Raw genomic sequence first — 16,806 nt, forward strand, 5'->3', positions numbered from 1 at the left:
ACATCTCGTATTTCATTGGCTGTTATTGGGCTATTGAGAGTAGTTATATCTTGTCCATTCAGTTGTGCTAATTTGTACCGTTCTAGGAATCTATGCATTCTTTCTGTGTCTTCTATTCTGTGAGAGTAAAGATTCTCAAAGTAGCTATTGATAATCTTCTGAATTTCCACTGGGTCTGTGATATAATTACATCCTTTTCATTCCGTGTTGCTTGTTTTTGAAGTTTTTCTTTCCTCTTTTTGATGAGGTTAGCTAGGGCCTATCGTTTTTATTTAATCTTTCAAAGAACCAGCTTTTTGCTTTTTTAATTCTTTGAATTGTTTTCTTCGTCTCAATTGAATTAATTTCTGCTCTAATATTTATGATTTCTTCCCATCTTTGGGCTCTGGGTTTGCTTTGTTCTTCCTTTTCTAGTTGTTGAAGGTGCAGCATTAGTGTATTTATTTGTTCCCGTTCTGTTTTCCTAATGTGTGAGTTCACAGCTATGAATTTCCCTCTGAGAACTGCTTTCTTAGTATCCCATAATTTCCGGTAAGTTTTGCTTGAATTTTCTTGAATTGTAGATATTGTTGCATTTCTTGTTTAATTTCATGTGTGACCCACTGGTTGCTGAGTACGGTGTCATTTAATTTCCACGTATTTAAGTGTTTTTTCTGGTTTCTTTTGTCATTTATTTCCAGTTTCATTGCACTGTGGTCAGATAATGTGCATGGAATAATTTCTGTTTTCTTTTACACTTAAGCGTGACCTATGGACCAGTATGTAGTCTATTTTAGAAAATAACCCATGTGTAGCTGAGAAAAATGTATATTCAGCTGTGTTGGGGTGGAACACTCTGTATATGTCTACCAAGTCCATTTGTTTCAAGCTCTGGTTCAGTTCTGTTATATCTTTGCTAACTTTTTCTCTGGTTGACCTATCTTTTGGGGGATAAGAGGGTGTGAAGGTCTCCTGTTAAGATTGTGGTATTGGATATTAGATTTTTCATGTCCATTAAGATTTGCTTTATACAGTTGGGTGCTCCCGTGTTTGGTGCATACATATTTATGAGTGTTACCTCTTCCTTTTGAATTTCTACCCTAACCAGTATATACTGGCCTTCTTTATTTCTCTTGATCATTCTTGGTTTGAAGTGAGACTGTCTGTGAATAGGATTGATTGCTACCCATGCTTTTTTCTGAGGTGCGGGGGCATACAATGTTGTATTCCATCCTTTGACTTTCAGCCTATGAATGTCTTTATGAGTTAAATGTGCTTCTTGTATGAAGTATACTGTTGGATTTTGTTTCCAATCCACTGTGCCAGTCTATTTCTCTTAATTGGTGAATTGAGTCCATTTACATTGATGATTAGAATTGAGATGTATTAAGGTTGACATGTTATTTACCGGTTGTCGTTTACTCCTTTTTCTCCTGTGTTGATTGCTTGCCCTATTTAGTTGGTTGCTGCTGATCTCATTCGTGGAGTTCTGATCATTTTGATCCCTCTCTAGAACATCTTTCAGGAGCTTTGTAGCGTTGGCTTTGTCATCATGAAATTCTTTAGTTGTTCTTTGTCATGGAAGTATTTCACTTCTCCATCAAACTTGAAAGAGTTTTGCAGGGCATAGTAGTCTGGGCTGGAATTTGTTTTCATAGAGGACTTGAAGTACTCTGCTCCATGCTCTTCTGGCCTTTGTGGTTTGTGAAGAGAAGTTGGCTGTAATTCTGATGGGTTTTCCTTTGAATATGTTCTGTTTCTTTTCTGTAGAGGCTTTCAGTACATTATTCTTGTGTTGAATTTCTGGGATCTTGAGTATTATATGTCTAGGTGTGTTTTTAATTGGGTTGAGGTTACTTGGCATTCTGTATGCTTCGGTTATCTGAATGTTAGATTGTTTCCTCATATTTGTGAAGTTTTCTGCTGTTACTTCTGCCCATATTTTTTTAATGTCCTTTGTATTGACTCCTTCTTTCTCATTGATGCGTATTAGTCTCACATTGTTCATCTTTGCATCGTCTTGCAATTGATGGAATTTTTATCAATGTCTTCTTTAGAAACAGTTATTCTTGTGCTGCAGTGTTTTTTTTTCAAATTGGGTTTCCTCCCTATATTTCTGTAGTTGGTTCTTTACTTCAGATGTCATGAGTTCAGAGAATTCTTTTGTTATGTCAGAAAATTTTGCTCTGTGTTCCTCTATAACTTTTTGCTGTTGCTCATTTACTATTGACGCTGTTAATTCATACATTTGAGCTGAGCTGGTGTCCTCTGCACTTGTTATATTGGTTGGCTTGTGTTCTGAGATTGCATTTTGCTCCTCGTTGGCATTTTGTGTAGCACTGTCTTGTGACCTTTGTTGTAGATCTTTGGTGCAGTTATAACCTTAGCACCTAGTGAAGTCCAGGTGCAAATCTACAAAGTTTGGATTTATCCAGCTGTGCCTGGCTTGAGTCTGGCTACTGTGCTCAGCTCCTTCCTCCTGCTGCCCTTGGAAGTGAACCTGTTGTGCCCCTCTGGCAAGATGTTCTGCTCCTGGACTAGCTGGATGGTTCTGTCCCCTACTCTGTGCAGCGATAGCAGCTGCAGGGTTTCACCAGCAGATTCTGAGGGGGACAAGGTGAAGTGGGGGAGAGGCATCCCTCCCACACACTCACCCTGCCTGGTCTAGGACTGGATCTGGGGGTCCCTAGAACGTGGCAAAAATTCTCCCTGGGCTGGCAGGGTGTCGGGTGCTGCCTTGTGGTGGGGGTTTCCAAGGGGGTGGAAGAGGGTGTCACCCATGCTGCGCCTGGGCTCAGACTGGTAGGCCTCACTGGTGCAGGGTAGCAGGAAGCTCTCCCACAGACTCACCGGGCCTGGGCTAGGAATGGATCTGGGGGTCCCAAGAATGCAGCAGAAATTCCTACTTGGTGGGCGTGGTGGTGGGGGTGCTGTGGAGTGGTGTGGACCATCCCAATGGGGTGGAAGAGGATCTCACCCACGCTGGGCCTGGGCTGGGACCGGCAGATCATGCTGGCCTTCAGACTGTTTTAAAAGAACTTATTCTTCCAGAAGTATGACGGGCTGAGTGTACTGGGAAGTTAAAATGCTGGTGTATTACAGAGAGGAATCTGAATGGGTTGTCTGGGCAGAGGGTTGTGATTCAGCAGTTGCTGTAGTTTTTTTTTTTTTTTCTGTATCTGCATATGCTTTAATAACAAAGTCACTGTAGCTGTAAATGGACACAACAGGAGACAGGAGAGTAGCACGCACCTTCCCCAGCTCAGCACACGCGGAAACTGAAAGCACACTGTCTGGGCTCACAGAGGCTACGCTTACTAATTCTGATTACGTATTTCTAAAACATTACGAAACAGTCCAAAGTTAGGTCAAACAATGTTGTTGAGAAAATTTTGTCCTAAAATTTTAACAAAGTCTTTTAAGAAAGTCTAAAAACCTCTTATTTTCCCACACTGACTCTCAAAACATTTAAGTTTCCTATCAGAACATCAGTTTGCAACTTAAATTTTTACCATACATGAAAAATTATCAAAAATATATTGATGGGTCTATACTAATTGTGACTGTATTTACATTAAGCAAATTCCTTTACCAAGTTCTTTATATACAAATTACCACTTGTCCTATGTGAAATTCATTAAAAAGTTACAAGCCACAGAAATGTCATAAAAAATAATGCGTTCAATGTAACTTTTTCCATCAATGAAGAGTATTTTCAAATAATTCCCCTGAAATGTACTGGTTGCTCCTCACTTTCCACTGTAGCAGTATTCCTTCCGAATGTCCTCTGGCTTTAGCAGTGGAGCCTGCTGACCGTCTTGGTGTGCACAGTGTAAGATGCTGCTCCCCGGGGTACAACTTCCGCCACCACTGCCTCCTGGGAGAGTCTCTCCGGCAGCATAGCCCATTAGGCCTCCATTGCCATTAGGGTTGGAAGGCACTGATAGTTGCTGTAGTTTTGGTGTATATTTAAAACCCCGCCTTTCTCTACTCATCCTCCTTCATCCCCTTCATAGAGTTCAGTTGCTTACTTGCCTCATCTCAAAGTGAAGTCTGTTAAGAATATTGAATTAAATCCTACTTAAATAAGTTTAATTTATTCCTAAGTTACATTTATGATAAAAATGAGTGTTTTCTTTAATCATTGAACTGCTTTGTTGTTGATCTCAAAAGTATTACATTATTCTGGGAAATACAGGTGTCAAAATTGTTTACATTTCTTCAGTACAGTAACTCAGAACTGTGTATCATCAATATATTTTCCTTAATAATACCATATAAAGAATAGTCTTTCACAACATACCTCCACTATACATACTCCAAATAACTTGAATATATTACATAAGAGTTTTATTTGAGTGATATTTAACCATCTTTGAACAGTGCTTTTGTATTGAGGTAAAGAGTTGATCAGAAAATACTGTATGTTTATATTTTTAAACATTATTAGAGTAGATGATATATCGCTATTAGTTCTGCTCAGAATACTTGCCCTTGTTCCTTGCTTTCAAACACACTTAGCAGCTCTTTCATGAGATCTTATTTTAAAAAAAAAAAGAAAGAAAGAAAGAAAAAACTCAGTAAATGCTGCTACTACATGCAGTCCAATAGAAAGACAGACTCACAAAAATGTTACCATGTGTCCTTGTTCACCGGATGTGGCACTGTGTTACTTGTGGCTATTTGACAAATTCAAAATGACTAAGAATGGTTGTCAATTTAGAAACACTAGGGTAACCAGCAAAGATAGATCAGTGGCCTAAAGTACCTGCTTAGGCAAGCTCAAGGACTGCAGTTCTATCCCCAGCACCACATGACACCCCCACCCCCACCCCCAGTCCAGGTGTAGTGGTGCACGCCTGTAATCCTAGTGCTGGGGAGGCTGAAAGCAGGAGGGTCACAACAAGTCTGAGCTGCATAGTGAGATCCTCTCACAACAAAGTACATTAAAAACAAACAAACAAGCAAAAAATTAGAGGGCTGGTCAGATAGCTAAGCAGACTAAAGCGCCTGCTTAGGCAGAGTGCAGCAGCTGGGTTTCGATCCCCAGAGTACAGTGGTGGTGAATGCTTGTAATCTTCATGCTTGGGAGGCTGTAAACAGGAGAATCACTAGGAGTCTGATCTGTAAACCCTGTACTAAAATACAGAAAAAAAAGAAAGAAAGAAAAATAATTAGAATACTGGGACTATCATGACTTTGCAACTAAAGAAACTCAGGAAAAGGACTTCTAGAACTGCTTTATAAAGTGGCAAGAATGATAGGGTAAATGTGGTTGAAGGGATGAAGAAGATCTTGCAGAAGATTTATGGCTGTATATTTTTACTGTAATACATTTTTAGAAATGTAAACTTCCTCTGTATTTTTAGATCATACATTATATGTAGTTTACTCATCTGAAGATGGACTAAGCAGCTGCCTTTGAAAATTCTTTAAATTGTTCTATAAAATTTTTACAATGTGAAAATTACAGGTAAACTATGCTTTTTTTTTTTTTTTTTTTTATCCTTACTAGAGCTGGGAACCATGCACCTTTGCAATGAGCTACATCCCCCAGTTTTGTTGTTGTTGTTGTTGATTTGTTTAACTTCGTTTGTTTCATAACTTTGAGACAGGGTTCCACTGAAGTGCCAGATCAGCTTTCACATTTTAGTCCTCCTGCTTTAGTGTCCCAGAGTGCTGGGATCACAGGTCTGCGCTATTATGGCTGGTTGGTACACTGTTGTTTTATTTTGTTGCTGCTATTGTTAAATTATGTTTTTATTTTAAAGAAAAAATAATGAAAATACGGTATAAAATTTCAAAAGATTGTAGGAGGGTAACATGCTTTGCATATAGTTATCTTCAAAGTAATTGCTTATATTAAAAGATACAATCATGAAGACTGATCAAATAATATAGGCATAAACCTTTGTTTTCAATGAATTCATGCCAGTTAACAGTATATTTATCTCACCTATCACGTGTATGTATATTTTTCCTTTTTACACTGTTGTTTTAAACCAAAGAAAATGTGAACAATTTATGTCCTGAAAGTAAAATGAATAAATGGTTTTGGAAAGCATGTTTTTGTTTGGATTTGTCTGACTTTTACGTATTTCAAATAATACAATAAGGGCATTTGCTCTCCCCACCTTTTTTCGTAATTACAACTATAGACTGCATACTAGTTAGTCTTTTTTTTTTTTTATTTTCTTTAATCCATTCTGAACATCTCTTTCAAAAAAAGTAGTCTGTTTTGTTGGTTTTATTCTTATATATTCTTTTAGCTTTATATTCTGAAAAGCTTTTGTTTTGCCTTTATTAGTAAGAGTTATTTTGGGTAGGAGTTGGGTAAATTGGGTAGATTTGTCTTTCAGAACCTTAAATATATTCAATCATCCATGAGGTTGCCTGCGGGTTTTTTTTTTGTTGTTGTTGTTGTTTTGTTTTGTCAAAAAACCTAATACAATTTCTTTTTTTTCCAAATCAAATTGGTAGGACAGTTTCAATAATGAACACATTGCATACATTCTTCCTTGTGGTTAATTGCTGTACAAGATGCAGACATGGTATCCTATTACAAACATCATTAGAACAAATCTCTCTTCATTAAGAGACTGTAACTGTATATCTATCCCAACCACTTTGAATACACAGATACAAAATGGACATTCATCTGTATCCCCTTTTTTTTGTTAAGTTCCGTTATTTGAATATTATAGGTGTGTAAACTCAGCAAAATATTCTGAAAGAGTCCAGTAGCCCATAATAGTATTGGGTCTTCCGCTTGACTGGCAATGTCAGAAATTGTTGACCTGGTTCCCCTACAGCTCAACATAACAGCATGGCTTTACTTCTTATACTTCATTTTTATACTTTTCTACTGGATGGTTAAGACCAAGGTAAAGCAGGACCTGTGCAACAAGAGTTGTAGCTTTTGGGTCTGATAAGGTCAGTGAAATCCCCTCAGGATTTATCCTGAGATCCTGTACCTCAGATTGTAGGACCTTTGTCAGTGTCAGCCATGTGGATGAATCATGGCCATTGCTTGGCCAATGTGCTCTCTGTGAAAGCCTGAGAGAATGTTTTCTCGCCATGTGACTCTCCTTAGGCACACTCTACATCATCGATCACTTTCCTCTTTGGCCCCATAATCTCCTTGATCAGAAAATTTGGGACACTACCGAGTTACATGATGTAACAGTGCAAGTTCTCATATGTCGTGAGTCTTAATTGACCTTGGAAGGCGAGGGCCAAAATGTTGGCTTACCTTTCAGCCCTCCTTTTTCTCTCATTTTGGTCTGCAAACTTAGGTTGTTAACCATCCAGAAGACTAGCTTATTGTTATTACCATACAACTTAGACTGTTAAGCTTAACCTCACTATCTGTTGCCTGTGTTTGTTTGTTTGTTTGTTTGTTTGTTTGTTTGTTTGTTGAGATAGGATCTTGGTTTATAGCCCACGCCAGCCTGCCATTCACAATCCTCCTGCCTCAGCCTGTATTATAAAGTATGCTTCACCATCTAAGGCTATATTATTCTTTGTATGATATGTGTCTTTTATTTTTTGTTCCCCTGTATGTTCCATCTGGCCACTTGAAGATTTTTCTCTTTCCCAAGAATTACACCAGTTTTGATTGTGATACTAGCTAGCATACTAGTTTTCTCGTCCCTTCTCTCCTTTCTCTTTCCATCCCACCCCCACCCCATTCAAGGCCCTCTGTGTTATAACTGTCAGTGTCCAAGCTGCTTCTAATAGATTCCAATCTGCCAATACAAGAAAAGCACTCTGGAGTTTACTACATCACCCCCACCTCATTTTTTAAAGAAAATAAAAATATTAAAAAAGCAAACCAAAACATTAGAAGCAATACAGAATTTCACTAAATAAAATGATAGGATTTCAGCAGCAGTTATTTTTAAATTACATATTTCTGTCTTCAAGTTAGTTTTTCAGGGGCTGATAAGATAGCTCAGCACTCAAAAGCACCTGCTTATTTTCAGTACCATGTATTGAACTCACATCCTCATGCTTGTCTGATGTCAATATTTATTAATAGTTTTTCTTCTAAAATTGATACATCTTTATTATAGCTTGTATTTTTTCTACATAGATCTATTTTTTTTTTTCTGTATTTGGTAAACGGTCTCAGTACATAGATCAGACTTGTGATTCTCCTGTTTTCAGCCTCCTAAGCACTGGGATTACAGGTGCATGCCACCATGCCCAGTCTTAATCGCCATCTCAGTGCACCCTGGGGGCGGGGCCGGTACTGCACACCAAACCCTGGCCAGTACACTCTGCCTAAGCAGGCTCTTTAGTTCACTAAGCTATCTGGCTGGCTCTAGATATAAGTTTTGTTCTTTTTAACTATTTATTTTTTATTTAATGCCTTGTAGTAAGTTTTGATGTTTCTAATGTAAGTTCCAACATACCAGTCTTAACTCAGAATGTTTTTGGCTCGTCAGATAATTGTGAGGAACATAAAATGATTTTATAGCTTTGAGAAGTAAAAAAAAGCTCATGGTGAGAGTTCTTCATGCTGCTAGGCTGCTGTAGAATTGGCTTTGTGCCATAATTGGTTAGCTAAATCACTGTGCTTTTTTGATGTAGGCTTTGAGTTTTAAGTCATTCTTGCCTTTTTGTCATCATCTTGAGAGAGTTCATGAGGTCTGACACATTATTTAGCAGAGTGGAAACTTAAATACTGTTGTTTTTAACCCTCTTTTGCCACTATAATCTTTGTCCAATTTTCTGTTTATTTTTAATACCAAGCCTCCAAGACACTATGGTGATGACATAGGAAAACAGTAGAGTATGCAAAAAGTGTTCTTTCTTTACATGAAAGAAGGGAAGTTTTTTTTTTTATATAAAAGGTTATGAGCGAAAAGGAGCATGACCAACCGACTTGGGTTAAATTAAAAGAACTGAAAATACTTTGTATCAGTGAAGATGTATAGTAACTGGGAATTTCTTTATAGGTTTCACATTGTTGATGAAAATAAAATTTGTTATACTTTGGAAAATAGTTTGGCATATATGTGTATCCTGTGTATTAACAAGTGTGCTACTGGATGTATTATATGTTATATAATATATATTATATATAACAGAAAAGTGTGTATGTCCATAAAAAGGTATGCATAGTTATGTTCCTAACAATTTTATTTCTTGCAGCCCTAGGAAATAGTATTTGTGACTTTCAGCAGTAGTATGAGTAAATACAGTACATTGTCATACATTGATATGATGAAATACTACCAGCAGTCCCAAAAATGAATTAGAAAAAGAATATAGCTGATGTTATTATGTGTGGCTTAAAGGAAACTGAAAGCATGATACTGATTCTATGAATTTAAAAAAAACATCTATCTGATTTGTATTAATAGCATCAGAATAATAGTTACCTTTTGGGCCATAACCACCTATGGGAAAGGAGTATGAGGAGGGCACATGTTTTAATATTGAACTGTTTTATGTTTTTCTTAGTTATGATTACACAATTGAGCTTATTTGTAAAAATTTACAGCATGTCACATTACAAATCTTACTATATGTAAAATATACAAATGAAGTTTATATTTTAAAGAAGTTTTATTTTTATACAATTCCTGTGACTCTTGTCTGCCACTTCTACCTCTGAAAAATCCACATAATTTTGCCACCTGGAATGCCAACTAGATTCACATCAGAAAGCTCCCAAGATGAGAAGACTTAACTGCGTAGAGATATAGGTTTAAACCTTTTTTTTTTTTTTTTTGCCTTCCTTAAATTAAGAACATGATAATCTTTGAGATCATTTTTAATATCATATTGACTTCAGGGGGTTTTGTTTGTCCTTATAAGGTCTGTACCTTTCTCTAATATATGCTGAGGTATTTTTCATTGTGAACAACCTACTTGTCTGTTATATAATTGTTGCAAAATTAAAAGGATAGTTTGCACATTTGTCTTGTCGATCTCAAATTGTCTAATTTAGTTCATTTTAGTAGACTTAGGTTTATTTGTAGGGAAAAATAATTGTCTTTACTTGTATTTTACTAATAGTTGCATTAACTAAACACTTCAAGCTTGTGTTGAATAGTTAATGCAGCATTCACACCTGTTTGTTACTTGAAATGTCTTTTAAATATTGTGAAACCAAATATATTTTATGCTTTATGTTTGAGTAGAATCCATCTATGCTGTTTTTCTGTTATTTTTTAAAATCAACGACTAGATACACAATTTTGTCAGATACTGTTTTTGAAACAAATTGTTTCTTTGTTCTTTTTTAAAATAAATCTGTTGGTAGTTTTGGTTTCAAAATGTTGAACCATGCTTATATTTCTGAAAAAATGTGTTTTGTTACATGTAGAATACACTCTTATGCATTACAAATGAACTAAGTTTTCTGATACTTAGGAAGCTTTTATCTACATGAAGTTGGTTTAAAGTTTGTATTATTTTTTAGAATATGGTTCCCATACTATGATTTACACTTATAGACTTCGTGTTATTGATTCAGTCATGTTTCTATTGTGTTGTATTGTCAGCAAATTATTAGGACCTAGTTTTTGGCCTCCTGAGAAAGAGAATTTTTACTTTTATTTGGCTACGGATAGTTTCAGGTAAGTAGTTTTCTTGTTCAAATAGACTCAAAGATACGTAGACCTTTTGAAAATTTATTTGGTATAATATAAAAATCTTTTGAAGATTTCATTTTTATATTTTTTTTCTACAGTCTGTCGTGGATGACTGGATTGAATCATATAAACAAGACAGGGACATCGCACTTCTGGATTTAATCAACTTTTTTATCCAGTGTTCAGGATGTCGAGGTACAGATGCTAAAATCAGTGGTGTACATTGCTTCTGTCCAACAGTATGACTTTTATCTCACCTCCCATTAGGCATATTTAACTAGTCATATAATGATAATGTGTCAGAAAAAATGTTTGATAAATTATTTTGAGATTATCCTGTTTTTGTTTTTTTTCACTTTTGTTCCTTTAAAATAGTATATTTCAATGATTTTTTAGATTTCAGAAGGAAATCTCAAGTTTACCTTTATGAGTTGAAATTTACATAATAAGCTTTTATTATTTTTTCTTCTTTGTTTATATGCTTCATGGTAGGAGCTGTGCTACTAAACTGTGTTTGTTATTGCATAATTCTTCCAATATTTTTATGTTAATAAATACTTGAAGTTCATGTGATTACTTAGGAGATGAGTGTCAAAATTGGGACTTATAATCATTTGGAAAACTATAAAATAATTTGCTAATGTAAAATGAAATGTTGGGCCAGAGAGATAGTTCAGTATAATAAGCGCTTTCCTGGCAAGCACAAGGTCCTGAGTTCAATCCTTGGTACCACAAAAAAATAAATCAATAAGATGAAAACTTGTGAGTGTTTTTCCATCTTAACAAGTAATTGCTAGATATCTTTTTCCTCTACAACAGGTAAATTTTAAAAGGTAAATTGTACTGTTTGGGGAAATTATTGGTAGAACACGATCCTGAGAAGAGTGATCTTTTAAGATCATGGATCAAATTAATTTCTTGAAGACTTATTTACATCACAGCTGCCAGTTGCTGTATTGACATGGGTAGTTCATGGAATATTTATAGTGTGTTAGTTTGTACCAGATACAAAGTTAAATTATTGTCCGTTATCCATAAAAGTTTCTGATGATTCTATTATTTTTTTAAAAAGGGACCAAGACCATGTGTCGTGCCAGCCCCACCCCCAGGACGCTGAGATGGAAATTGAGACGGGGCATGGTGACACATGCATGTAATCCCAGCTCTTGGGAGGCTGAACGCAGGTGGATCACTATGAGCCCGATCTATGTAGTGAGACCTTGTAGTCCCTGTGGAACATTACTAAAGTACAAAAGGAAAAAAAAGGAAACAAGATAGCTCTCTATACTGCATACCAAAATCTTAAGCCCTAATATACAAAGTTTGTCATTGCAGATATACTCCATAGGAAATAGAAGCATATGCAAATCATTTGTGCTTATTTTAAAATTTTATTCTTATTTATTAGTGTTAATTTTTTTTTGAGGTAGGGTTTTTATTTTCATTTAGGCTGATCTTTAGAATTCAGTATATAGCCCAAGCTAGCCTGAACTCACAATGATCATGGTGCCTCAGCATCCCCTTTGCTGGATTACAGGAATGTACCATCATGCCTGTGTTGTATATATCATTTTTTAAAAAAATCTTTATTATAAGGAAAGAAAAAGAAAAACATACAAATAGTTCAATGTGTGATGAGTAATAAAACTCATTTCTATTTTGTAACTGCTTAGTATTGCAAGTCAGATTCCTTTACATATATCAGCTAATGTAATCCTTGTTAACAGGTATATCTGGCAGTTGTGGTATTTATTTTATAGAGCAGGAAACTGAGGTTAAAGGTTTTTAGGCAAGTAGTGCAGTTAGTGCTGAAATCAAGATTTACAGTCTGTATTTATAATCACATGCCATTATAATAATAGGAAGAGACTGTTGATCCATCCTAGGCAAAATGTCTCTGTATGAAATGAGGAAAGAATCAAAAACAAAACAAAACACCACTACCATAAATATCATTTCAGAAAGCATACCTTAAAGTGAGAACATAGAAGATGGAGGAAAAAGACGAAGGGTAATAGGTAATATAGAAATACCTTCTTAAAAGTAAGAATACATACTGCATGACATTGAATGTTGTATAGTGGAATCTTCTAGCATAGATACTGTTAGAAAGTAGCATATTAGGTTATTTAGAAGTTTATTTAATTTATAGTGGCACAATATGTAAGCAAGCACTGATGATGTACTTTACACACATTATTCATTTAGTTTACCAATTCTGTTTGATTGAATTTTAATTCTTAAAAACTGTTACTCTTTAAAAAATTTTTTGGAACATATTCCTATGGTTCAGAAATTTTTTGATTATATACTAAAAGTTTTTAGCAGTTCAATCTTCTTGTCTATCTCCATATAGTTAACAACTTTTAGCTAGATTACACCATTGTATATCTTCCAGTTTGTCTGTCCAATAGTCATCTAATTTTCATACTTATAAGTCAGAATATATACTCTATCCTTTAACCCTATTATGCAAAAGATTTTGGTATATAGCATAGAGAGAGCTTTCTTGTTCTCCCCCTTTTTTTCTTTTGTACTTTAGTAGTAGTCTACAGGGACTACAGGGTCTCACTACATAGATTGGACTTACAGTGATCTGCCTGTATTCAGACTCAAAGAGCTGGAATTACAGGTGCATGCCACCACAGCCAATCTCAGTTGCCATCTCAGTGCCCCCAGGGGCCCGCATGACATGTGGTCTTGTACCCTTTTTAAAATAATAATAGAATCATCACACACTTTTATGGATATATACAATAATTTAACCAATTTTTGCTCAGTAGGCTTTTGCACTATTTAGTCTCTTGCTCTTACAAATAATACCATTATGCAGATGTATGTGTGTTGGTTTTCTTTATAGAAGAACATCTATAGGTAAATATATTTGTAATTGTATTACATTATATGCCATTTTAGCCCATTCAAAAAAGTATATTTATCTCATTTTTACCTTTGTCTTAGTGAAGGATTTTTATGTGATGAATCAGTTTGGTTTTATAAGTGATGGAACATACACATAACTTATAATGAAATATTTTAGAATGTATAATTGGCATTTAGCATATTATTAATGTTGTAAAATTGTATTATATGGGTTGTTATAACTAAGTATCATGGATTAGGTATTGTATACACTATAAAAATTTATTTTTCACAGTTATGGAGATAAGGAATCTAAGATCCGAGTGTCAGCATGGTTTGGTTTTAGTGAGGGCTTTAAGCGAGAATGGGAACTGCCTACTTCTTGTTATATCCTCCTATAATGAGAAAAGACTAACAGAGCTCACTGGAACACCTTTTATGAGGTCACTAATCTTCATGACCTCATTACTCTCATAAGCCTCACCTTTTAATACTGTCACACGTGGTCTTAAGATTGCAACATAAGAATTTTAAATGGTACAAGTATTTAGTTTATTGTACCACTAATAACCACTTCTCTGTTGTTTCAGCCTTTTAAAATCACCTAGAGAATACTCTGGGTCCATTAAATAGTCACACCTCATTTCTTTATCCTCCATCTCGTAACAGTCTGCATTTTGTCCCTATGGATTTGCCTATTTTGGTCTTTTTTTATTTAAAAAAAACCCACACTTTTCACTTACCATTTTTGAGGTTCATACAAGTTATAGCATGTGTCAGTGATTCATTCCTTATAAGGTTAAAAACAATTTAGTTTTATGTAGATATCATAAGTTGTTTATGCATTCATTTGTCTATGGATATTCAAATGGTTTCCACTTTTTTGCTATTGTAAATATTGAAATTATAAGGAGTTGTGAACAAGTCTTTCTAATATAAATCTTTAGGAGTGAAATTACTAGTGATTGTGTTTAAATTTTCAGAAATCACCAACTGTTTTCCACAGTGACACCCTAATTTCATATTCACATCAGGATTGCGTGAGGATTCTTATTTCTCCACATCCTTCAATAAATATTTATTGAGCTCTAGCTGCAATCTTGGGTCACCGTGTGTGTGCACTTAATCTCAGTTGTTCTACCTGAGACCCCCTGAGCACAAGTCCTAGTCCCCCGTGCTGCCTCATATCCACTCCAAAACTATGAAAGAAACTATCATGAACCAGGAAAAACTCGCCAAACTGCAGGCACAAGTGTGCATTGCTGGGAAAGCAACTGTTCGCAGAAGGAAATAGGTGATTCATAGAACAGCCACAGCAGATAATAAAAAACTTCAGTTCTTATTAAAGAAGTTAGGGGTAAACAGTAGCTCTGGTATTGAAGAGGTGAATATGTTTACAAACCAGGGAACAGTTATCCACTTCAACAACCCAAAAGTTCAGGCATCTCTGGCAGCAAACACTTTTGCCATTACAAGCCATGCTGAGATGAAACAACTGATAGAAATGCTACCCAGCATCATGAACCAGCTTGGTGCAGACAGTCTGACTAGCTTAAGGAGACTGGCTGAAGCTCTGCCCAAACAATCTGTGGATGGAAAAGCACCGTTTGCTACTGGAGAAGAGGGTGATGACGAGGTTCCAGATCTTGTGGAGAATTTTGATGAGGCTTCTAAGAATGAGGCAAACTGAACTAGGTCAGCTTCTGAAAAAATCAAACTTGGAAGAAATTGCTGAGAGCTGCTATTTTTATATTAGGACTGCTTTTTAAAATTGTTTTTATCGATCTGATAAAATCTAGATCTCTAATATTTTTTAAGCCTAAGCACCTTGGACACTGCAGCTCTTTTCAGTTTTTGCTTGCATACAATTCATTCTTTGCAGCCAGTTAAGTGGAGAAACCTGGGAATAAAGTTTGAAAAAGATTAATAAATAAAAATAAATTAATAAATAACTATTTATTGAGAAATTGTCTCACTATGTGTACTTCAGGTAGTCTTGAACTCATTGTGGAGTCCAGGGCGCACTGAATTCATACCAGTCCTGACTCAGCCCCCTAAGTGCTGGGATTACAGATGTGTACCACCATACCCAGCATATACTTATTTCACACTTTTTTTAAATTAAGCACTTGAGTGGTTTATGAACTAGTATCTCATTGTAATTTTGTGTTTTCTTAATCTTTTCATTTATTGTTGACTGTTTATATAGTTTTATTAAAGTATTGTACATTTAAGCCAAGTCCTTTACTTAATTTAAAATTAGATTATATATGTTTTGGTTGATGGATTATGAAAGTTGTAAGTGTCATACATAAAAATTGCAAAGCAAATGTTGAAAGTTATAACGCTGTTGATGAGACTGTGAGGAAAACCAAACACATTATTGGTTGGAACCAATAATGTTGGCTCAGGTATCCCTTATATGAAAAGATTTGATGATATCTACACATGAATTTATCTTTTGATCTCCCCATCCTCTTTTTGGGATTTTTCCGTGAAGATAGACCTCGAGCACTAAGAAAATAACTACATACACTTACTCAATGCAGTATTACTTAAAGCTGGAAAATGTTGACAACACCGTAAATGCTAATATGTAGGATAATGATTGAATAGACTGCTAAAGCTAAATAGTGCTGTTTTATGTCACTATAAAGAGGACTAATTCTGTTAACTTACACATGAAGATTTCTAGAATTTAAGGATTTTGTGAAGTATAAGGAAAACTAAAGAACAGACCCAGAGCACAGGCCCGGCGAGTGAGTGAGACAACCCGGGTCCTGCGGATCCTCATTTGACCCACAGTGCAGGCCCAGCACAGAACTCTTCAGCAGAACTCCCTACAAAGAGGCTAGAGGCAAGACCCACCCAGCTGATTCATGAGCAGATCATCTTGCCAGAGTGACACAAAGGGTTTAACTCTAAGGCCTGCAGCAGAAAGAAGTGGAGCACAACAGCCAGATCCAAACAACACCCACCTGGAGGAATCTGAACTTCGTAGATCCAGACCTTGTGCTAAGGTAATAACTCTATCTAAGCTCTACACCAAAGGTCAGACAGAAGACAGTGGTATACAAAATGACAAAGAGAAGGAACAAAATGCAATCTCAGGCCCCGAGTCCACCCAGTACAACTGCAGAAGACAATAGCACTGAGGAAACTGGAAATCACATGCCAGATATCTTGGAAATAATAGCTTTGACAGTAAAGAATCAACTGCAGAAAGGTATAAAAGAAATAATTTCGGAACTAAAAAATGTAGTGGTAACTCTAATCAAAGAAGTACTAAGTACTTCTAAAGAATATACTGATAAAAAAATAGAGGAGAATATAAAAATGATGGAACCCCTGAATAAAC

General features: G+C 35.7%; 1 protein-coding gene and 1 pseudogene across 2 annotated transcripts in view; both read left to right on the forward strand.

The window, feature by feature from the left end:
- Positions 1-16,806, forward strand: part of Stag1 (stromal antigen 1) — a 462,283-nt gene that overhangs the window by 230,265 nt on the left and 215,212 nt on the right. For both annotated transcript variants that reach the window (XM_004624996.2, XM_023705036.1), the window contains exon 5: positions 10,685-10,781. In XM_004624996.2, the coding sequence (XP_004625053.1) occupies positions 10,685-10,781 (97 nt within the window). The remainder of the gene's footprint in view (positions 1-10,684; positions 10,782-16,806) is intronic.
- LOC101567006 lies at positions 14,650-15,152 on the forward strand (annotated as a pseudogene).

The sequence above is a fragment of the Octodon degus genome, unplaced genomic scaffold (assembly GCF_000260255.1).
Source record: "Octodon degus isolate 3935 unplaced genomic scaffold, OctDeg1.0 scaffold00008, whole genome shotgun sequence".
NCBI lineage: Eukaryota > Metazoa > Chordata > Mammalia > Rodentia > Octodontidae > Octodon > Octodon degus.